At 37.7% G+C, this 24,125-nt stretch overlaps 1 protein-coding gene across 2 annotated transcripts in view; it reads left to right on the plus strand.

The window, feature by feature from the left end:
- Positions 1 to 24,125, plus strand: part of GBE1 (1,4-alpha-glucan branching enzyme 1) — a 360,857-nt gene that overhangs the window by 119,114 nt on the left and 217,618 nt on the right. For both annotated transcript variants that reach the window (XM_036243257.1, XM_036243255.1), the window contains exon 3: positions 14,892 to 15,004. In XM_036243257.1, coding sequence (XP_036099150.1) covers positions 14,892 to 15,004 — 113 coding nt within the window. The remainder of the gene's footprint in view (positions 1 to 14,891; positions 15,005 to 24,125) is intronic.

Below are 24,125 nucleotides of genomic sequence, written 5' to 3' on the forward strand. Positions count from 1 at the left end.
TTTTGTTTATTATTCTATATGCACTTTTCCTTTGTAATAAGAAAAAAATACTGTAGAGAAATTATGGTACCCTCATGCACGCGTTCCCGCTCAAAGCTTCTCTTCCCCCGATGTACATGATCTTTCCTTCCTTAGCCTGTCTGCAGTAATAGATGGCGTTGACCACTTCTCCTCTCCTCTCTGTCTTCCCTACTAGGTTTTAGTAACCACCCCAGCGAGAAATTGTCATTGTCATCCCTAATAACCAGACACTGCTTATCAATTTTAGATCTAAAGTAGCTTTCAAATGCATCCCCTCGTTTCCTCCCCATCTACACTGTTATAGTTTGAGAGAACCAGCTGAGTTATCGCTGATGCCCCAGGAGGAGTTTCAGATACCACAGAAAGCTCATGTAAATTGAAGTCTGAAAGGAACATTTGGGATTGGAAATTTGGAGCTTGCTGGTGACCTTGCCCCAGAGTATTTCAGAAGTGTTTAAGGGGCTGAAGATCTATGAGGAAGTAGAAAATAGCAATCAAGAAATGAGGCTGTCAGTGCCAGGGAACCTGAGGGCGACTTGTATCAAAGGAGAAGTTTTCTTCATTGTTATTGATGTTATTTCATAATTAGCAAATATATAAATGCATCGTATTTGAATGCTGAGACTAGAGAGCCTGAGGAGAGACAATGTTTGAAAACCTCAGAATATGAGAACATAATTGAAATCAAACCAAAGGAAATGATAGAATGAAGGAATTAGCATTGAACAAGAGTAAAAACAACCCTCTTTCTCACAGACTGAAGGAAAGGAAGTAACAATGGCTGTTGGTGTCAGTTTGTAGCTTTAAAAGCAGGAAACTGAGGGTGTTCTTGCCTGATGGCTCTAGTTTTCTTTGAATTATAAAACAATGTTTTTCACTGCAAGAAAGGGAGCCTATATGTTTACCCCTCTGTGGACAAACCAGAAGCTACTCAGTAGTAATTTTTATCATTCATTCTCTCCTCTCTTTCTCCTCCCTCCCTCCCTCCCTGCCTCTTTTCCTCTGTGTCTATCTTTTTTACTTTTGTGGTTATCTTCCCCAAGGCTCCATCTGTACACCAAGGCTCATGCTGGACATACTGTGAACAGTACCAAACACTTACTGACAATTAAGGTTGAGTGTCCAAGGACAGAGTGAAGTACATGCTGTGTCACTTGCTTGGCCAGGAAAGGTGACTCGCCTGGGTATTGTGGTTGTGGGTGCCCTACCTTTGACAGACTAATGTAGCTTTTTCTATGATGTAATGGCCATAGATCTACCTAAGGGTTTCCAGGCTTGCTAACACATACCACTGAGCTTTTCTATTAAGAAAAAATGTCTAGGTACAAAATTTGTTTCCCAAAGCATACGATCCCAAAAGAAGAGCTATAGTTGATAGTGTAAAGATAGGTACGGGAAGAAACCATTATGTGCCATGCACATTTCTAATGTAGATGGATGCTGGACTGGGTCTGTGTTATTTATGTTCTGTAGGTAAGAGCACACACAGCCAGAAGCAAGAGTCCCACCAACTTGGATTCAAATCCTGGCTCTGTCCCTAAAGAGCTGTGGGACTTTGACTTTATTGCTTTCTCTCTTTAAGTCTGTTTCCTCATTCATCAAATGAAAATTATACTGCTTTATAGGACTTTTGAGATACTGAATTAGATATTCAATGTCAAGATCTAAGGACACTCCATAACTGTTGTTGCTGCCATCACTGTCACCAAACCATCCAATTTTGTAATGACTTTTTTTTTAATCCTCACCTGAGGACATCTTTTTTCCCCCCATTTTTGTTCAGGTAGAGTGGGAGGGAGAGAGGAAGAGAGAGAGGAAAAGAGAAAGAGAGAGAAACATACATGTGAGAGAGATACATCAAGTGGCTGCCTCCTGCACGACCCCAACCTGGGCCGGGGACGGATTGCAACCGATGTACGTGCCCTTGACTGGAATCGAACCCGTGACTCATTGGTCCACGGGCTGATGCTTTAACTGCTGAGCCAAACTGGCCAGGGCTGTGATGACTTTTATTACTTCTATTCCAGTAAAACTTTTCATTCCTGTATCATTAGTTTTGAGACAGCCTCTGCTCAAACTATTTTTTTTTTCTTTTTCATAAGGAAATGGACTGTATGACAGTTTTTAGACTTCTTTATAGGACACTTACAGAGTCTATGATACATTCAAACATTATCAGCGGCAGCTTGGTATGCTTATGTTGGTCATCACTTGTAAACCTGCTAATCTGGGCTCCAGAAGGAGAAGATACACATTTTTCTTTGTTTAAGCCTAGTTTTCCCCAGATTCTAATATGCTCAAGTTGTTCTACCTTTGCAAAGCTGTAGAATATTTAATCTTTTTTCTCCTCAGAGATGTCTTCAGCCATCCATCTTGGCTCTTTACTTATTGACCAAGCTATTGTCTCTGCATTAAATTTTAATATATGTCTCCCGTTGTGGTCATTTTCTTTACAGTATTTCTGCTAGAACTGGATTTTAGTCTAAGCCAGTAATTTTCAACCTGTGTGCCATGGCAAACTGGCGTGTTGCAAGAATTTTTAAAACATGTAATACCTGACTATTTAGTCAGGAGCACCGACCTCTTTTTCCTTAGACTGTCAAGTAAAAAAATGACAACAGGCAACACAACAGCTGTCCAGTGTGAATCAATCAAAATTATACCTATTTTTTTCAGGTTGGCAAAAATTATATATCGGTGTGCCACAAAATTTTAATAATTAGTTTATGTGTACCATGAGATGAAAAAGGTTGAAAAATCTCTGGTCTTGGTGAAAGCTCAATAGAAATGAACAGGTAAAGGCTACCTGGCCTTTAAAATATTGTTATTTTTAAACAGTTTCATTGTGATATTATTTATATACCATACAAGTTATTTATTTAAAGTGTGCAATGCAAAGGTTTTTAGTATATTAAAAATAGAGTTGTGCAACCATAACTGCAATCAATTTTGGAACATTTTCATCACTGTAAAAGTAACCCTGTGGCCTTTAGCTAGCATCCTACGATCTTTCCATCCCAACCCCTAACCCTAGGGAACCATGTAACTACTTTCTGTCTCAGTGAATTTGCCTAGCCTTGATATTTCATATAAATGGAATCTCATAATATGTGATTAGCTTTTTTCACTTAGCGTAGTGTTTTCAAGGTTCCACATTATAGCATGTGTTGGTATTCTATTCCTTTTTATGGTCAGATATTTCATTGTATGGATATGCGGCATTTTGTTTATCCATTTATTATTTAATAGATATTTGTGTTGTTTTGCCCTTTTGACTATTATGGGTAATGCTGCTATGAACATTTATATGCAGATTTTTGTGTGGACTTGTGTTTTCTTTTCTCTTGGGTTTATAACAAAGTGGAATAGTTGTGTCGAATGGTACATTTGTCTCTAGCTTTTGAGGAAATTCCATTCCCACAGCAATGTAGGAGGTTTCAAATTTCTCTGTATCCTCACCAAGTTATTTTCTATCTTTTTGACTGTGAATGAATTAGTATCTTATTCTGGTTTTGATTTGCATTTTTCTGATAACCAGTGAGGTTAAGCATCTTTTCACGTGCTTATTGGCCATTTCTACATCTTTGTAGATGAGATCCTTTGCCCACTTAAAAAATTTGGTTGCCTTTTATTATTGAGTTGTAAATCTTTTTCATGTATCCTGGAACTAAGTCCTTTATCAGATAAATGGTTTTCAAATATTTCCTCTCATTGTATGGGTTGTCTTTTCACTTTCTTGATAGAGTTCTTTGACACATAAAATTTTTTAATTTTGAAGAAGTTCAATGTATTGTTTTTTTTGTTACTTGAACTTGTACTGCTATATTAATGAACTGAGAACACAGTGCTTTACCCTGTGTTTTCCCTAAGAATTGTATAGTTTTAATTCTTTCAATTAAGTCTATTCCATTTTGAGTTAGATTTTTACAGATGGTGTCCAACTTACAATGGTTCAACTGATTTCTTGACTTTGTGACGGTGTGAAAGCAATATGCATTCAGTAGAGACTGAATTTTGAATTTTGATCTTTTCCCAGGCTAGTAACATGTGGTAAAATACTCTGTTTTGATGCTGGACATGGGCAGCAGCGAGCCCCAGCTGCCAGCCGGCCAGTGATCAAGAGGGATATTACTACCTTAAGTGTGCTGTGTCACCAGTGTTTTCTCTATTGTGTTTTGCATTTCAGTACATTACTCAATAAATCATATAAGCTGTTTAATACTTGATTATAAAATGGCTTTGTGTTAGATGGTTTTGCCCAACTCCAGGCTCATGTAAGTGTTCTGAGCATGTTTAAGGTAGGCTAGGCTAAGCTATAATGATCAGTAAGTTAGATGTATTAAATGCATTTTTGTCTTGCAATAGTTTCAACTTTTGATGGTCTTATTAGGATGTAACCCCATTGTAAGTTGTGGAGCATCTGTATATATTTTGAGGTAAAGTCCAAGTTAGTTTTTTTATATGTAGAAATCTAGGTGCCTTAGCACTATTTGTTAAAAAGATTATTTTTTCCTCATTGAATTATCTGGTTACTCTTGGGAAAATCATTTGGCTAAGGACACATAGGTTTATCTCTGTTGCACTGGTAGCCATGTCGGAAAATATTTTACTTCCATAAGTGGCTATAGGATTAGAAGGGAAACCGTGTAATTGCTTTTCTGATTACTGTAGGCATCTCCCAAGCTCCCACAGCGGGGACTAGGTCAGGTGGAACATCTTAAGATTAAAGATTATATTTTAGGGTATAGAGAAGAGTTCCTAAAGTCAAGTAAAATTTATGGCTTCCAGGATAGTCATAAATGGATTAAATTGCAATCGATTGTGATGTAGCCTATAGCAGTGAACTGGAGTTTGCGCTCTGTGAGAGCCCTCTACTCAGCTCTACTGTTTGCTGACATCAAGGGATCTAGTTCACTGCACTACCCAGTTAAAGCCTAATTGGGGTCATTTTTTTTTACTCATCTGATACCATTGTTTCCTCTGATTATGACCATATTGCATTAGTACCTTTTACCCATTCCTTTCCCTTCCTATTATGTCATATTCTATGTTTACTTCTAAGCAAATAAAATACATTTTTTCAGCTATAACCATTAATTTGCCTCTGCTTTTCGATCACGGAAAGATTATAAAATAAAAAAAATGGTCAAATCACGACAAACAACAAACTCAGGTAAAATTGCATAGAGATCAATAATATAAGTCACAGCAAAGATAAATGCCATTACTCCTAGGTCTTAAATAATGTTTTTGGGCCAAGTAGATACTGTAAGAATTATTAGAAATTAGATAAATTTTAGACCCAATTGTTGTGATAAAATTTAATATACTCTTAACTTATAATGGGTCAAGTTAACCAAAAATAAATGGAGAATTTGAAACAAATGAAATTATATATTTTCAAGAATCTGTGGACCATCTACAAACATAGGTAATATATTGCAGCACTTTATAGGACTGAGTTTTGAGTGGTGGACTCTGACATGGAAAGTAAGCATCGAGGAGGGGCCCAGCGAGGTAGGGACAACTTGAACAGAATAGCTCTGCTTTTGCATGTTTTATATCATTTCTTTTATTTTTTATCCTCACCGGAGGACATTTTCATTTTTCCATTTTTTGTTCAGGTAGAGTGGGAGGGAGAGAGAGGAACAGAGAGAGAGAGAGAGAGAAACATCGATGTGAAAGGAACACATTGAGTGGCTGCCACCCGCACAACCGACCAGGGCCGGGGACAAACTGCAACCGAGGTACGTGCCCTTAGCGGGAACCGAACCCGGGTCTCTCAGGACTGCAGGCCGACGCTCTAACCGCTGAGCCAAACCGGCCAGGGCTTATATCATTTCTATGCTAGAGTTTTCCATAAAATTTATTTTAAAATAATTGAAAGGTTGTGTTGTTAAAAAATAAATCAGTTGTTAAATAAATAACTCGATTGATTGCCTCACTGTATTAGGCTATAAAGACCACCACATTATCAAATGCATTTCAATGAAACTAGAAATGCATGCCTTGGCCAGTGTGGTACAGTGCTTAGAGTGTCAGCCCGTGCACAGAAGGGTCTCATGTTCAACTCCCAGTCAAGGGCACATACCTGGGTTGCATGATCGATCCCTGTTCTGGGTTGGGGCACTCTCAGGAGGCCACCAATTGTATCTTTCTCAAATTGATTTTTCTCTCCTCTCCCTTTCCCCCAAAAACTAGAAATAAAATTTAAAAAATTTAAAGCAAATATTGCTCCCAAAATAACAATAGGATTATAACAATAGGAGAATAGTGAAAAGTTATCATTATAACCTGTTTTGAAAAGAAATGAACACACAGTGTATCAAAAGCTATCTGTTAGAGCAAGGACAATGACAGGCAACTTTTCTTAAGCTGGTTCTGCATCTGATTTGCAGAACACAGAAAGCAGTTTGAATGTCTGTTTTCTTAATTCTCCCAAGCATGGTACACAATGAATACTCTGCTAGGTGCACTGACCAGAAGTTAATTTACTATATACAATAGATCCTAGATCCTTAAGGCAACAGGGCTTAATTCTCTTAGTGAACCCTGGTTGAGCAAGGCAGGCATGCCTTGTTATTAAAATGGTAATCCCCAGTGTTGATGAGGATATAGTTAGTTGAACATTCTCTTATGCTGCTGGTTGGGGTTTGAATTTGAACTGTCTATCACAAAAGTAGCTTCTTAACCTTTATTTAGAACCATAAATAAATTAAAATCTTATACACTTTACCTGATGAGATCACTTTTTTAAATTGTTAAGAAGGGCAGAGCTTTAGACAAGTATTAGTACATAGGGACTTCATAACAGTTTTTAAATTTTTATTGTGGACATTTTTTAGTTTATGGACAAATAGAAATAAGTTTTGTTTTTGTCTGTTTGGAGTGTTATAACAATACTAGACTAGGAAGCACATAAATAACAGAAATATCTTTCTCACTGTTCTGGAGGCTTGGAAGTCTGAGATCAGGTGTCTGATGAGGACCATCTTCCTGGCTCACAATGGCCGTCTTCCCTCTGTGTCCTCACATGGTGCAAGGGAGCAGGGATTTCTTGGGGCCTCTTTTATCAGGGTACTAGTCCCCTTCATCAGGGCTCTACTTGTTATCCCCCAAAGTCCCCATCTCCAAATATCATCACGTAAGTTAATTTATTTCAATTTGTTTTTGTTTCAAGGGAATTTTTTTTCTTACTTTCCTCCCATTTTGACTCTTAAAATTTTTTACTTTTATGAATTATTTACTTGGTTCTGTGGGCAAATATAATAAGATACAATCCTAGAGAACTATCTGTGTTCTTTCTCTCCATATACATAATCATTTTTTTTGTTATATTTTCATGCTTTTTAAGTCACAAGCAACTACATATATTAATTTATACTTCCTTTTCTATGAAGAGTATCATAGTATAAATACTATTCCTCTAATCAACACGGTCAGTTATATTGAAAGTCACATTTGCCGCACTGTTTGGCCGCAGGGCGCTTTTCTTCTGTGCAGCCCTTTATGAACAGTTTAGTAAGTGGCGGTCGAGATTATTTGATTTGTTCCCTAGTTTCCAGAAAGCTGCATAACACAGGACTGAGAACTATTATTCTTTAACAGAACGAGAAATCGGTATCCCATTGGTTACGAACTTAGTGGCACTCTGACATACTCTAGATTGCTCTTGAAAAGCACAGCCAACCTAAATTATTGTATGTTGAAAGGAATTTTTTCTAAGAAATAATGCTGAAGGTCTTATGATCATTTCCAGGGTATTAACTGCCATTAGAAGTTAAAGAAGGGTGATTCTCACGTTCTCTGCCGAGAGAAATAATTATCTGAAGATGGAAAAACCACACAATGATATCAGAAAGACTACTGTCCTCCACCCCCAAAAGCTCTGTAGTCTTCCCATAATCCTGGGTAAGGGCCAATGCCACAGGAAATTCTAGTCCTGGACCTCACAACTTTTTGGTAACAGAATGGATGCTTCCTTTAGATGAGAAAAGTCTCCAAACTTCCATCTTGACAAAACAACTTTGCATTATAAATCTGTATAAACTCTGCATGATATGAAGTTTGAAATAAATAACATTGTATGATAAGGAAGGACATTTACTTGATATTAAGGAGGTGCTATTCCAAGCATTTAACAATATTATGACATGAGGAACATCCACCCACATGACAAGTGACTGGATTCTGCGGTAAGGGCCCATACTGGCCTTATTAGCCCTGCCTGCTGTATTCATCAGGAATCTTACCTCCCTGTTTGGTGAAGCCTGCATGAGGCAGGGGTTGGCCCAAGTGTAGACTGTATTCTTCAGCACATTAGTATATGCATCCAAAGGGTGTAAGGCTCTATATAGTAAGTTGGAACCATTACTACGATGCATTTGGAAAATATATGTTAAACTCCAAGACTCTACATGAAGGAGATTGCTAAGTGCTGATGAAGAGAAATACTTTACTCTTAGTTAAAGAATTTGGGAATATTTGGAGGAGGCTGACATTTATTAATTTAATTGAGGATTACTACATTAGAAAAAGAAAGGTTGTCAGGTTTCAGATAAATACAGAGTTTTTGTGCTTGATGCAGTGACCTTGGTTAATGTTCGATCGGGCATATTTGCAGTTCATAATGAATGCTGCATGACATACTGTTTCTTTTCCTTATCTTGATTTAACTTTTGACTGATGGTTTGAGTCTATGGATAAATGGAATCTTTTGCATTATCAAATATCATGATGAAGTTCAAACTATTCATAATACAATGCCATTCAAAATTATTTTTTTGCTTTAAAAATGTGTCAGTTTATCCTAACTTGATAAACAACAAATATTTTAGAAACTGTTATAATAAAATAATTTTTATAAGCAGGAAATATGTTTTTATTTATTTATTCATTTATTTTCTATATTAATTTTAGAGAGAGTGGAGGAGAGAGAGAGACAGAAATATTGATGAGAGAGAACATCAATGGGCCCACCTCCTGCATGCCCCTCACTGGGGATTGGGTCCATAAACTGGGCATGTGCCCTGACCAGCAATTGAACCGGTGACCTGTTGGTATATGGGTCGATTTTCAACCACTGAGCCACACTGGCCAGGCAGGAAATATGTTTTTTAAATTCTACCAAAACCAGAATAATAAACATACATAGTTTTGGGGGATACTTAACTCTTGAACTTCAAAATGTCTGTATTATATGAAATGAGGCATAGATAGGAAGATGACATTTGAAAACTTTAATATTACTTTTCTAGATAAAAGCTATCACATTTTTATTTATTGTGTGATCAGTGGCCCATACTTTTTAACCAGGCAATCTCTTGGTGAGAATATTAGAAAATATTGTCTGTGGACATTAACAACAGTATATTGAATAATGCTCTTAGTGCGGGATGGGCAAAAGCAGGTTTACAATTGTTCAAATGGAAAAGGGCACACAGGTTATGATTATTGCAATAGCTTTATTATTTCAAAAGAAGGTCACACTGCTACTGTAAACCTACTCTTTCCCTCTCTGTATATGTTATTTATTTATTTTTTTTAGAATTTGAATTTAATTTTCTTATTTTTTCATTAAAATTTTTTAATATCGACTATTATAGATATTCCTTCCTTTCCCACCACCACCCATTCCTCCCTCCCCCTCCCCTAGCTTTCACACACTTTCGTCCATGTCCATGGGGTGTGCATATATGTTCTTTAGCTAAACCCTTCATCTTCTTTATCTAGTCATCAGTTTATTTTATTCATTAGATTCCACATATTAGTGAGATCATATAGTGTTGGTCTTTCTCTGACGAGCTTCTCTCTCTTAGCATAGTGCTCTCCTGGTCCATTCATGCTGTCACAAAGGGTAAAACTTTCTTCTTTTTTATAGCTACATAGTATTCTGTTGGGTATGTGTACCATGGCTTGTTTATCCACTCGTCTCCTGATGGGGACTTGGGCTGTTTTCAGATCTTGGCTTTTGTAAATAATGCTCCTATGAACATAGGGTTGCATATATTCTTTTTGATGGGTGATATGGGATTCTTAGGTTATATTTCCCAGAAATGGGATTGCTAAAATGAAAGACAGTTCCATTTTTAATTTTTAAAGGAAATTATATACTGTTTTTCACAGTGGCTGCACAAATCTGCATTCTCACCAGCAGTGCACTAGGGTTCCCTTTTCTCCACATCCACTCTAGCTCTCGTTGTTTGTTGATTTATTAATTGTAGCTATTCTGAGAGGTGTGAAGTGATACCTCATTGTGTTTTCCTGTTCAAATTATCAGTTTTTCCCCCTCACATTAATCTTAATATCTCAGATCTGTTCTTTAATTTATTTTTATCCCTCAGAGTGGGGGGAAGAGAAACATCAATGTGAGAGGGACACATCAATTGGTTGCCTCCTGCACGATCCTGACCAGGGCTGGGGACCAAACTGCAACTGAGGTATGTGCCCTTGACCGGAATCGAACCCACGACTCTGGTCCGTGGGCTGACACTCTACCACTGAGCCAGACCAGCCAGGGCTGTTCTCTAATCTGTACTACACTGGTAAAATACTAAATTTAAATTTCATGTGAATAATATTTGCCTTGAAGGATTATTAATATTTTCTGTTTCAGAATTTCCTTGACCTATAGATTTAGAACATTCTTTGGTAGTCTATAAATCTGATTTAATCTAGGAAACCACTCACGTAGCCATGAGTAGAGAACACCTGAGCACAGTGGTTGAACCAGGCAGTTGTTTCTGAAATGTGGTCCCTAAGCCAATAGCATCAGTACCACTTAGGAACTTGTTAGAAATGCAGATTATTAGGCCACACGGAAGATCTACTGAAGCGAGCTCAGGGTGGGGTACAGCAGTCTGTTTTAATAAGCTCAGGTGACTCTGGTGTGCATTACAGTTTGGGAACCATTGAACTGCAGGACTCTCACTGTGTAGTTCTGTATTTGATAGAGAAGCACATTAATGCCACGTGTGTATCCTGCATTAAAAATTTTACTATTAATTTTGATGTACTGTTACTTAATATAACTTTTTCTTTTGAGCTGTGACTATTGGTTTGAATACTAATTTTGGTTTGCAATAAGCAGGATACTAATTTTGGTTTGCAATAAGCAGGGCCTGCATTAAGCACTTGATACATATTTAATGAGTAAATGAATGAGCTAATGAACTGTACCCTTTATTTTCATATCTAACTAACCAAGAAATGATCTGCTACTTGTCTTATAGTCTTAAGTGGTTGGCTTAAAAATAAATTTAGTACATTTTTAAAGTGTTTCAGGAATTAGACATTTATAGTTTAAGATTTTTTTCTAACTACGCCCTAAATTCTTTGCTTTGATAAAGGAATGTTATATCATACATAGTTGAGATGTATTTGAGGTTTTAAGGGCAGGAGAGTATAACAGAGACTGTAGAACTGCTCCTGAAGATAGACTGCCTGTAGACGTTTTCAGGTTGTATTCACAATGGGATGTAGAGAAATATTTATTTAGAAATGCCATTGTAATAACCTGATATTAATTAACAGAAAAGGAATAAGAGAATGCCAGATAATATAGGCATGCCATTTGTGCCAGGAAGTTGCAGTTTAACATTCTCCGGGTGTGTTCCCTGCAGATGGATGGGGTAAGGGACTGGATAATAGATGCATGCCCAGTAAGGTCTGGGTGACTTGTGAAGGTGCTTGCCTGTTAATCACACACGGGAGCAAATCATTGGCCTGAATAAGCATGGCACTACAAGCACTGGAAGTTGTGATATTTAAACTAAACTAAGGGCATTCTCCCCCCCCCCCCTTTTTTTTTTCTCTTGCTTCTCCTGATTCCTGGAGTTCTCAAGCTCCTGCACTCACCCACATGGCCATTTGAACCCCCTTCTCCCCACACAGTGGTCTTGTGGACTACAATTACTCTGACACTACACCAGACTTAACTCCACCATGGAACGGAAACTCTGGACACTGGCTTTGCTTCTGGCTTTACTTTGGACTAAGACAAATGGGACTTAAAAACCTCATAAATATAATTCCACGCAAATAAAATTCATTCATTCTCTTGTGCTAGTCTTAGAAAAAAATTTTTCTCATGATATCATAAGAACCTGACCCTTACCCCCTTCCACTTGTGACACTCCACTCCCACCAATAACAGCTGGACTGTTTCTTAGCCCCATCTCTAGACCCAGTGTTCAGACTGGGGAAGAGGGAAGATGATTAGAGCTGATGAAGTGGAGAAGTTGGTGTTTAAGAGAGAAAATCATGGCACTATACAAGCTTTCTGATGTTGTCATTATCTCTTCAATTAAGAATTCAGTGTCATAGTGTTATCATTGTAATTAGCTAGTTAATATTTAAAAAGGAAAGAAAGCAAAGGAAAGTCAGACATTGTGAGCATTATCACCTAGGAAGATTTACCAGGAAGCTACAGCTTCACACAGCATTGTCTCTCCACAGGGATGAACACACTGCGCTTCCCCACCCAGTACTGGATTGTTGGGGAAGGAGGAGGTGTGCACAGGCACAGTAGAAGTTGGGATGGCACAGGGGCGGTGCTTGCCTGTCAGTCTAGCCTGGGAACAATGGATTGACTAATGGGTGGACCCCATTAGAAGCTCTCAAAATCCTGGAAAGTTAATTGGTTAGTTTGAAGAAGTTCCTGGTTAAAATCTCCAGACAAGAGTTCCCTCTCTCTTGTTCCCTCTTGTTCTCTCTTGCTGTGTGACCTGCACTTGCCTGTTCTCTTTCCATAGTGAGGTGGCCTCAGCAGCCACATGACCCATGGCCATGAGAACTCCACATGCAGGATGCTGGACTGGACTGGACTTTAATGTGGAGCAGAAACTATGGTCTGTGTCTTTTATTCTAGCCCTGCTGAGGACAAGATTGGACTTCTTCCATGGGGCGAGATGGACAGAGATAGGACCTCGGAGGGAAATCCCCTTAATTTTACATCATCAATAAAGCTTTCCTCAAAACTCCATCATCCTGTGGGGACCTCAGGAAATTCATTTCCTCACAGTACCGTGAGAACTCTACTTCCATTGATAACAATAGCACTACAATGTATAGCTTCACAGGACTGCCTAATTTATTTTAAGACCATACTATATTTCAGGCATAAACAAATAGGGAAAAATGTATTAGGCTTCTCTGTGCACACCATCTACCTTAAGAAACAAATTATTACAGGTATTATTGAAGTATCTTGTGTTCCTTTCTTCTATAGAGTTCACTAGAGAGCTTAATGTTTAAAATTTCATTTCTCTTTTGATATTTTTATACATACATATGTAGTGTTATATGTGCTGTTTTTCAGATTTCTTGAACTTGATATACATGGTATTCTTTTATAACCCTTTAAAATTAATTTTTATGTTTTGGCTGTTCCTATATGATGATATATTTATTAGTTCTAATCCTTTCAGTTTATACTGTTATTTGGCTTCCTGCTGTTTAATTATACCACAGTGTTTTTACCCATTTTGTGGCTGATTTAAATTTTGATAGCCAACTGTATTACTATTATTATTTGCTATTGCAAAAATTCTTCAGCGAACATTTGTGAAAGCTTTCTTGTACACATTTGTGAGAATCCCTCTAGGTTATTACCTAAGAGTAGGATTTGTTGTGCCATAGAATTAACATATCTTCAACTTTGTTACATGATGCCAAGTTGTTTTATCCATTTATATCGTCAGCTGCAATGTTTTTTTATATCCTTGCTGATTACTTGATATTTTAGAACTGTTAAGTTGTACTAATCCAGTGGGTAGGGACTGACATCTCATTGTTGTAATTTGTATTCTCTTAATTACTAGTAAGATTGAGCATCATTACATAAGTTTATTGGCTACTCATGTGTCCTCTGGATATCTTTGCTCATTTTTCAGTTGTTTTATTTTCTTTTTCGCATTGACTTATAGATGTTCTTAATATTTTTTGGATTCTCTCTCTTGGTATATTTATTACAAATGCATTCCCAGTTGGTAGCTTATCTTGTCATTCTGTCTGTCTGTTCATCCATATCTATCAAGATAAGTTTATAATTATAGTGGTCAAATTCATCAGGCTTTACCCTAGTGTTTTTAAAATCTTGTTTAAAGAGCACTATAACTCCAAGATTACAACTATATTTTCCTATATTTTCTTCTAAGTATTTTACAGTTTTGCCTTATCATATTTAACATTAATCTGTTACAGTGATTATTTGGTATATTGTTAAATAGAAACTCATTTGTTTATCCTCATAAAGATAACCAGCACACTTGATTAACAGTGTGTCCTTTATTCACCGATTTTTATGCCACCTCTATTATATAAGTTTCTATGTGTGCATGAATCTGTTGTTGCTCATTTTGGCTTTCTTCCAGGACCTTCAGCCTACCTTTCCTTTGCCCCCTATAGTTTGTAACTTTCTATCTTTCTTGCTTCAGGCATTTCTTTAGATTTTAACTCAGTTCTGTCACATGCTTGTGAATTTGGGTAAATGTAATTGAATTTTTTTCATCATGTTTTCTACCATGATATATATTTTACCTAATTGCCTAGAATGCATTTCAATTTTTTTTCATATTATTTCTGTTTGTTGATGGTGTTTCTTAAAAAAGTACCTACTGTTTTCTTTTATTTTCTATTTATTAATAGAAGTATTGGAGTTGAAGGTACAATGGAAAATGTTACAATCCTTAATGTTAAGGTATCAATATTATAAATGACTGGTAGAGAATTTTTATTAACACCTTGTAATACTTAATAATTTTAAGGCAATTTGATTTGGTACAAGTAGGGAGCATATTATGCTTTGCTTGAAGTTCATTAAATGTCAGTTTGATCATGGTATTGTTAACTGTTCTCCTTTAATTTTTTAGATGATTGGAACCCCTTTTCATACCCATATAAAAAACTGGATTATGGAAAATGGGAGCTGTATATACCACCAAACCAGAATAAATCTCTAGTACCTCATGGATCCAAATTAAAGGTACCTTTTCCCCCCTCCTGTTTTTATTTGAATTTACTTATTTTTAATATGGTGTGCAAAATTTGATTTTAAATATGAGAATGTAAACTGATTATGGGAGAAACAGTTTAAATGCTCAAATGGAGGAAATTTAAGAGAGGGTATTCACAAATTGGAATGTGTTAGATTTTGCATGTTTGGTTGGAAAGTTACCAAACTTAGTTGTATCATCAACTTTGGAAACTTTATGTAAAGAGTGATTTAGTCATTGCAAAAACATAGCTTAGAAAACAGAAAAATGAAAACTGTCTTCAGATCAGCAAGTGTAGAGATAATTTTTACCTATAAGAAAATTTTTGATAAAATTAATTTTGTGATGAACCATAAGGATATAGAATGCAATATGGTGTTGGAGAAACATGCACTTTGGGACACGCTTTTTCTGTTTTTTCCCTTTCTGGTCTTTGACACAGGAGTTCTTATTTCTTAGTAACCTAGAAGTCGAGCTCCCTGGATTAGCCTGTCAGAGGCAGGCTGAGCATCCCCCACACTCCTGGGCTTTAGCTGACCATGTGTCTCATTCATAGTCTGCAGAGCCCACAGGCCTCTCTTGTTTCCTCCTCAAAGAAAGTTTGGAGGATGATGGATCCCACAGTCTGGATTACAGATTTAAGGCATTTGACTGTATAACAAGCTATCTAAATCCTTTGACATCCACTGGGTTTTGTTATATAATATTTCCATGTCCCTGGTTTCTCTTTCCCTTCCTTAGACAATCAATAGCATCCATGGCATTTATTATGGTAAAGCCTGTGACCAAATTATTGTTTTATTGGGTATTTTTTATTTAAAAACATTAACTCAGAATTAACTAAAGTATATTTTAAATCAATATGGATTGCATGTTTGTTTTGTGGGGGATTTTTGTTTTGCTTTGATTTGATTTTATAAATAATGAAATTATTAGTGTATCTGAAAATTACTAAAATATTGCCACACATAATATAGTTACCAGAAGAGCATATTGTCTAGAATAAAGAGACATTTTAACATGGGATGGCAGCCAAGGTTCTTTTTAATCTGTAGTGAAAAGGAGAAAAAATAGCTGCAGTATAAAATAAGAGGGATTTAAATTTAATATAAATAATCCCTTTTCCAAGTCAGTATAAGCTCCACAAGAGCATGGGCCTTTGCTGTTTTGTTTGCTTATCACTACTGCATATCCTCAGTTCTTAGTGCTGTGCCTGGCACAGAGTAGGCACACAAGAAATGTTTATTACATTACAGAGCATTTTTAGGTCCAGTCTTTTCAGTAGTAAACCAAGTAGTCTGATTTCTCAATGGTTTATGACATCTGATTCTGTGGCAAAGCAACTAGTATAGTTCCACTGATCTCACTGTCATGTTAGGTCTTATGGTCATTTTTGTTTATTTGTTTGTTTGTTTGTTTGTTTTTGGGAGAGCCTGTTTGTTTGTTTTTTAAAGAAATAAACTTACTAATTTTTTAAAGTGCTGAGAATGCTTTTCTCCCTTCTTCAAATTACAACATAAGCTCTGACATCGGTACTACTTTTTGCATTAAATAGTGAGTGAATTAATTTTGGTATGTTGTTTTTATACAAGGGGAATAATACTTTCTAGGAATGAATGATTATTGATATATATTGGGAATAATGGTAGGTTTTTGCCTCTCCCATCTGATTGCAAATTTTTATACTTTCTGCTGTGGTCTGAATGTTGTGTGTTCCCCCTACCCCCATTTTTATGTTGAAATCCTAATGCCTGATGTGATGGTACCAGTAGCTGGGGCTTGAGGAGGTGATTAGGCCCTATGAATGAAGCCCTCATGAGTGGGTTTTTAGTGCCTTACACAAGAGCTTCAGAGAGATCTGTATGAAGATAAGTCTGTGACGCAGAAGGACCTCACCTAATCATTGCTGGAACCCCAGTCTCTATCCCCCAGAACTGTGATAAATCAATTTCTGTGCTCATAAGCACCCAGTTTGTGGCATTTTGTTATAGCAGCCCCAAAAGACTAGCATGCTTTCTATACTATGCTATGTACTATGCTTTCTTTCAAAAATGTATTTTACTATAAGAATGAAATAATGCGATAATAACTAAATGTGGCTTTTAAATTTTCTCCTGGATTTAAAAATCTGTTCAATGGAAAATAAATGTTAAACAAGTATGAAGTGAACTATGGTGTAATCTTTCTTCATTATTATGCTCTAAAAATGTTGGTGAAGATAATTAACAGGAAATTTAGGCCCAAAATATTATTTGTAGTGTTTAGCTGTTTCACATGTTGATGAAACATTTAGATGCTATTATAATGTTAATATGGTGATATTTTTCATTTATGGGAAATGATGCATGATATTTTCTTTGGAGTAGGGGTTAAATTCTGTATAAAAACTACTAACTTGAGGTTTTGGCCTTTAAATCTGAAGTTGTCTATAGGTAGATTATCCTTGTGATTAAAATTCTTGTTTTAAATTGAACTTGACAATTTATTTCAGTCCACAAGGGATTGACCTTTATAACTCACTCAAGGATGTTTCTCTTATGAATTACCTGGTAACCATTAACAGAAGAGAACTCTCATCATCATTGAAGTAATTAATAGCTCTGTTTTCTCTGCAAAACACCTGGTCCTTTTCAACTGAACACTTTGAAAGATAATACCTAACTACTTGTATGGCCATCAGAACGTTTCTTTTTTATGTGTTTTTATTTTTATGTTTTCTTAATCCTCACCCAAGGATTTTTGTTTGTTTTTTATTAATACTCACCCAAGGATATTTTTTTCCATTGATTTTTAGAGAGAGTGGAAGGGAGAGAGGGAGGGAGAAAGAGAGAGAGGGACATTGATATGAGAGAGGCAGACCATTAGGTCACCTCCTGTATGCACTCCAACCGGGGATGGAATCACAGCCTAGGTATGTGCTTTGACCATCAGGAATTGAATCTGCAACCCTTCGATACCTGGGACGACACTCCAACTGACTGAGCCACACATGCCAGGACTCTTTGTTATGTTTTTAAGTGAGTTTACCAAGCAGAAAATGTTTAAAAAATAAAATAATATTATAAGTTAAATTAAACATTCAAGGCTTTAAAGATATAAGGAAAGAATAGAAGACGTAAGTTTCTGAAGGATAATGAGGCATATATTTTACATGTATTTAACACTTTTTCTTCTGAATGCATAGCCAATCTAATTTATGCAAAGGTATTTCTTGTTCACTTTAAAAATACACACCTTAATGTATATTAAAAAAGCAAAAAGCCTCAAGTTGCTTCATAGAAATTTGACAGTTATTGAGCGTATGCTGTCGTTGATGTGTGATCCTTGTACTAAACTGTAATATAATATGCAGCCTTCTACAAGCCAAGAAAAGAGATCTTACCAGAACCCAACCATGCTAGCTGATGTCAGATTTCCAGCCTCCAGAACAGTGAAAAAATAAAATTCTATTGTTTAAACCACCGAGTGTATGCTATTTTGTTATGGTAGCTCTGGACCGTCTTACCTCAAACAAAGTTGACTATGTGACCCCAGCCAATCAGATATTTTCTATTTTTCTCTTCCTTGTTCTTTATTCTTTATCCTACAAAGTTGATGCCTTCTGCCCCATTTTAAAACCGTCCAGTTCATCAGGTGTTAAACAAAGTTTGTTTGTATAACCTAAACTGTCTTCTTTAAACATAATAGTATTAATTAGAAAGATAAAAGAAGAGAAAATGGGAGTCAGAAAAAGAGGAATTCCAAAAAATCCAAGAAGACGGAAGACCTCCAAACTCATTTTATGAGGCCAGCATAATTCTAATTCCAAAACCAGATAAAGACACTACAAAGAAAGAAAACTACAGGCCAGTAGTAGCCCTGATGAACACTGATGCCAAAATCCTTAACAAAATATTAGCAGATCAGGTTCAGCAATACATCAAAAAAAATTATTCATCATGACCAAGTGGGATTCATCCCAAGGATGCAAGGATGGTACAATATTATCAAATCAATAAATGTGATACAGCACATAAACAAAATAAAAGATAAAAACCTTATGATATTATCAGTAGATGCTGAAAAAGCATTTGACAAAATCCAGAACCCATTTCTGATAAAAACACTCAGCAGTGTGGGAATGGAGGGATTTTATATATATATATACTCATCAGAGAACATTTTTCCATTTTTTTTTTGTTCAGATACAGTGGGAGGGAGAGAGAGAATGAAAGAGAGAGAAAAGCATTGATGTGAAAGGGACACATTGAGTGGCTGCCTCCCGCACGACCCAACCAGGACCGGGGACAAAGTGCCACCAAGGTATATGCCCTTAGCGGGAACCGAACCTGGGTCTCTGCTGTAACTGCTGAGCCAAACTGGCCAGGGTGGAGGGATCATATTTTGATAAAAGAAAGGCCATATATGAAAATCCTACAGCCAACATCATACTCAATTGACAAGAACTAAAAACACTTCACTCAGGAACAGGAACAAGACAGGGATGCCCACTTTCACCATTCTTATTTAACATAATACTGGAAGTCTTAGCCACAGCAATTAGACATGAAGAAAGAATAAAACGGATCCAAATTGGAAAGGAGGAAGTTAAACCCGTCATTATTTGCAGAAGATATGATATTGTACATAGAAAACCCTAAAAACTGCATCACAAATCTACTAGACTTAATAAATTAATTTGGCAAGGTAGTAGGATACAAAATTAACCTCAAGAAATCAACCGCATTTTTTTTTTAATCTTCACTTGAGGATATTTTTCTATTTATCCTCAGATAGAGTGGGAGGGATAGAAAGTGAGAGAGAGAGAAACATTGATGTGAGAGGGACACATCTACTGGTTGCCCCCTGCACAATCCATACCAGGGCCGGGGACAAACCACAACCGAAGTACAGAATTGAACCTGGAACCGAACCCACGACTCATTGGTTCATTGGCCGTAGCTCTACCATTGAGCCGAACAGGCCAGGACTCGACGGCATTCTTATATCCTGTGGTGAACACACAGAAAGAGAAACTAAAAAATAATCCCATTTACCATTGTGGCAAACAAATTAAGATTTCTAGGAATAAACTTAACCAAAGAAGTATAGGACCTTTTCGCAGACCACTACAGGACATTGAATAAAGAAATTGAGGAAGATATAGAAAAATGGAAGCATATACCTTGTTCATGGATTGGAAGAATTAACATCATTAAAATGTCCATATTACCCAAAGCAATCTATAGTTTCAATGTAATCCCCATCAAAATACCAGTGTTGTATTTCATAGAACTAGAACAAATACCCCAAAATTTATATGGAACAAAAAATTACCTTGAATAACCACAGCAATCTTGAAAAAGAAGAACGGAGGTGGTATCACAATACCAGATATCAGATTATACTAGAAACCCACTGTAATCAAAACAGCCTGGTACTGGCACAAGAACAGGCATATAGATCAATGGAACTGAACAGAAAGCCTGGAAATAGACCCTAGACATTATGCTCAATTAATATTTGACCAAGGTGGCAAGAGCATACAATGGGAGTAAAAACAGCCTCTTCAAGAAATGGTTTTGGGAAAATTGGACAGCTACATGTAAAAATATGAAACTAGACCACCAACTTATACCATACACAAGCATAAACTCAAAATGGATAAAAGACTTAAATGTGATTCATGGATCCATAAACATCCTAGAAGAAATGTTGGCAACAAAATTTCAGGCATCACACCCAGCAGAATTGAATACATGGGAGTACATTAAACAAAAAAGCTTCTGCACAACGAAAGAAACAACCATCAAAATGGAAAGGGAACCCACTATATGAGAAACCATAATTGTCACCGATACATCAGATAAGGGGTTAATTTCCAAAATATATAGAATACTCATACAACTCAACAAAAGGAAGAAAAACACCCAATTTAAAAATAGACCTAAAGAGACTCCTCTCCAAACAGGACATACAAATGGCCAAGAGACATATGATAAAAAGCTCAATGTCACTAATCTTTAGAGAGATGCAAATTATTATTATTAATTTTTTTTTAATCCTCACTTGAGGACATTTTTCTATTTTTTGTTCAGATAGAGTGGGAGGGAGAGAAAGAAAGAGAGAGAGAGAGAAACATCTACATGAAAGGGACACATTGAGTGGTTGCCACCCGCACTACCAACCAGGGCTGGGGACAAACCGCAACCGAGGTATGCACCCTTAGCAGGAACCGAACCCGGGTCTCTCTGGACTGCAGACCAATGCTGTAACTGCTGAGCCAAACCGGCCAGGGTTATTATTAATTTTTAACTTATCTTTATTGTTGAATGTATTGCAGATGTGCTCCCTTTTTTCCTTATTAACCCCCTCCTCTGGGCCCCTGCCCACCTCCTGCCTTCCCACACTATTGTCTGTGTCCATTAGTTATGCATGTATTTATATAAGTTCTTTGATTTATTTCTTCCCACCCCTCAATCCCCCTTCCCTTTGAAGTCTTCCATTTAACAACCAATGTCTACTTTTTTATCCCTTCACATTTTTTGCCCATACCCAAAACCCCTGTCCCAGTTGTTACCATCAAAAAGATCTCTGTATCTATGAGTTTGTCTGTTCTGCCCACTCCTTTTGTTTGTAGATTCAATTGTTGATAGATATGTATTAATTTTTTGTTTACTGTTCATATTTTTTTGTTGTTCTTCTCATTCAAGAAGACCCTTCAGCATTTCATATAATTGTTGTTGGTGGTGATGAAGTTTTTTAGTTTTTTCTTGTCTGGGAAACTGTTTATATGTCCATCGATTCTAAATGATGGATAGCGTAATCTTGATTTTAGATCATTTCTTTTCATCACCTTGAATATCTCTTGCCACTCCTTTCTGGCCTGTAAAGTTTCGTTTGAGAAATCAGCTGACAGCCTTATGGGAACTCCCTTGTAAGTAACTAACTACTTTTCTCTTGCTGCTTTTAAGATTCTCTCTTTGTCTTGAACCTTTTGCATTTTGGTGCTGATGTGTCTTGGTGTGGGCCTCTTTGGGTTCATCTTGTTTGGGAATTTCTGTGCTTCCTGGACTTGTATGTCTGTTTTCTTCACCAAGTTAGGGAAGTTTTCTGTCATTATTGTTTCAAATAGGTTTTCAGTTTCTTGCTTTCTCTCTTTTCCTGGCACCCTCATGATGCAAATGTTGGCATGCTTGAAGTTGTCCCAGAGGTTCCTTACACTATCCTCGGTTTTTGGATTCTTTTTTTTTTTCGATCTGATTGGGTGTTTTTTGCTTCCTTATATTCCAAATCAATGCTTCTCGGCTTTACTTACTCTACTATTGATTTTCTGTAAATTATTCTGTTTTTTTTTTTTTTTAAATCCTCACCCGAGGACACTCCTCCATTTTTTTTTTTTTTTTTTTTGTTCAGACAGAGTGGGAGGGAGAGAGAGGAAGAGAGAGAGAGAGAAACATCGACGTGAAAGGGACACATCGAGTGACTGCCACCTGCACGACCAACCAGGGCCGGGGACAAACTGCAACCGAGGTACATGCCCTTAGTGGGAACCGAACTTGGGTCTCTGTGGGCCGCAGGCCGACGCTCTCACCGCTGAGCCAAACTGGCCAGGGCTGTAAATTATTCTTTATTTCAGGTAGTGCATCCTCTATTTGTGGCTGGTCCTTTTTTATGTTGTTGATGTTCTCACTAAATTCCTTGGAGTTTTCCTTAAGTTCCTTGAGCATCTTTATAACCAGTGTTTTGAACTCTGCATCTGATGGATTGCTTATCTCCATTTTATTTAGTTATTTTCCTAAAGTTTTGCTCTTTTCTTTCATTTGGGACATTTTTTTTTGTCTCTTCATTTTGGCTGCTTCCCTGTGTTTTTTATGTATTAGGTAGAGTTTCTATGTCTTCTAGGCTTCGTAGGGTGGCCTACTGTATTGTAGGTGTCTTATAAGATCCAGTGGCACAGCCTGCCTGGTCATCCCAGCTAGGCCCTCGAGATGCACCCCTAGTGTGGACTGTATATCCTTCGGTTGTAATTGAGTCTTGATTGCTATTGGCACTTCAATGGGAGGGATTTACTCAGGCTGCACAGCTGCAAGGACTAGCTGTGCCCACTAGTCACTGGCCTCTGACTACCTTGGAAGATCAGCTGTGCAGGGCCTACCACACAGAGCAAGACTTACTTCAGCAGGGCTCTGGTACCCACTGAGTCCACTCATTGAGTGTGTCCCTTGTGGTGCTTCAGTGTGGTCTGAAGCTGTCCACGGGGTGTGCTGGCTCTGGAGCAAGGTCAGCCACTGCCTGTGTTCTACACGGTGCCACCAGGCATAAGCTAGGGTGATCTGCCGATGGCTACTTCTTGTGCTGGTCTTGGAGGTGCTTAGGAAAACCCAAGTTGTGAACCAAGGCTGACTGCTGTTAGTGCCAGGCCTGGGGCCATTTAACGAGAGGTATGGGGCTTGTGGAGACCAGATGCTGCTTGTTTGAGAGATTTTAGGAAACTCTGAAGGAGGATCCAAGACAGGCCAATCCTATGGTAAAGCAACTGGGAACAGCTTGAGTGGGCCCAAAAGTTGGGTATGGCAGGGCCTCAGGGAATCACCAGGGCAGGGCACACAGTGTGAGCTATGTTACTGGAGTCCCAGGCATGGCACCAGTCTGCTGGCCTCCTGGGGAAGGGGCTCACCAAAGGAACAGTGGCCTCTGCCAGCAGGTCTGTTGGGAGAAAACCACCTCTCCAGCCCTTGTCCTAAGGCCGAACAACTCAGTTCTGCCCCATTTATCTCTAGTGGCTTTCAAGCTGCCTCCCCAGTGCTGGAGCTCAGTAGGAGCAAGTAAGAATAAGTCCATGTGTGGGCCCTTTAAGAGGAGCTGCCTGGGGCTCCAGAATCCTCAGACTCCCTCAGCCTCCGCCTCCCTCAGACTCAGTTCCTGCTGGTTTTTCTGACCAGAAGTGATGGGGATTCTCTCCTGGCACTGGAACCCTCAGCAGGGCACCTGGTGTGGGACAGTGACCCCTCACTCCTCAGGGAGGACCTTCCCAGCTGAGGTGTCCTCCTGATATTTATCTGCCACACGTGGGTGTGGGATCAGCTGTCCGAGCCCCTGCCCCTCCTACCAGTCTCGATGCGGCTGCTT

This window comes from Molossus molossus, unplaced genomic scaffold, assembly GCF_014108415.1.
Source record: "Molossus molossus isolate mMolMol1 unplaced genomic scaffold, mMolMol1.p scaffold_m16_p_5, whole genome shotgun sequence".
Classification (NCBI taxonomy): Eukaryota; Metazoa; Chordata; class Mammalia; order Chiroptera; family Molossidae; genus Molossus; species Molossus molossus.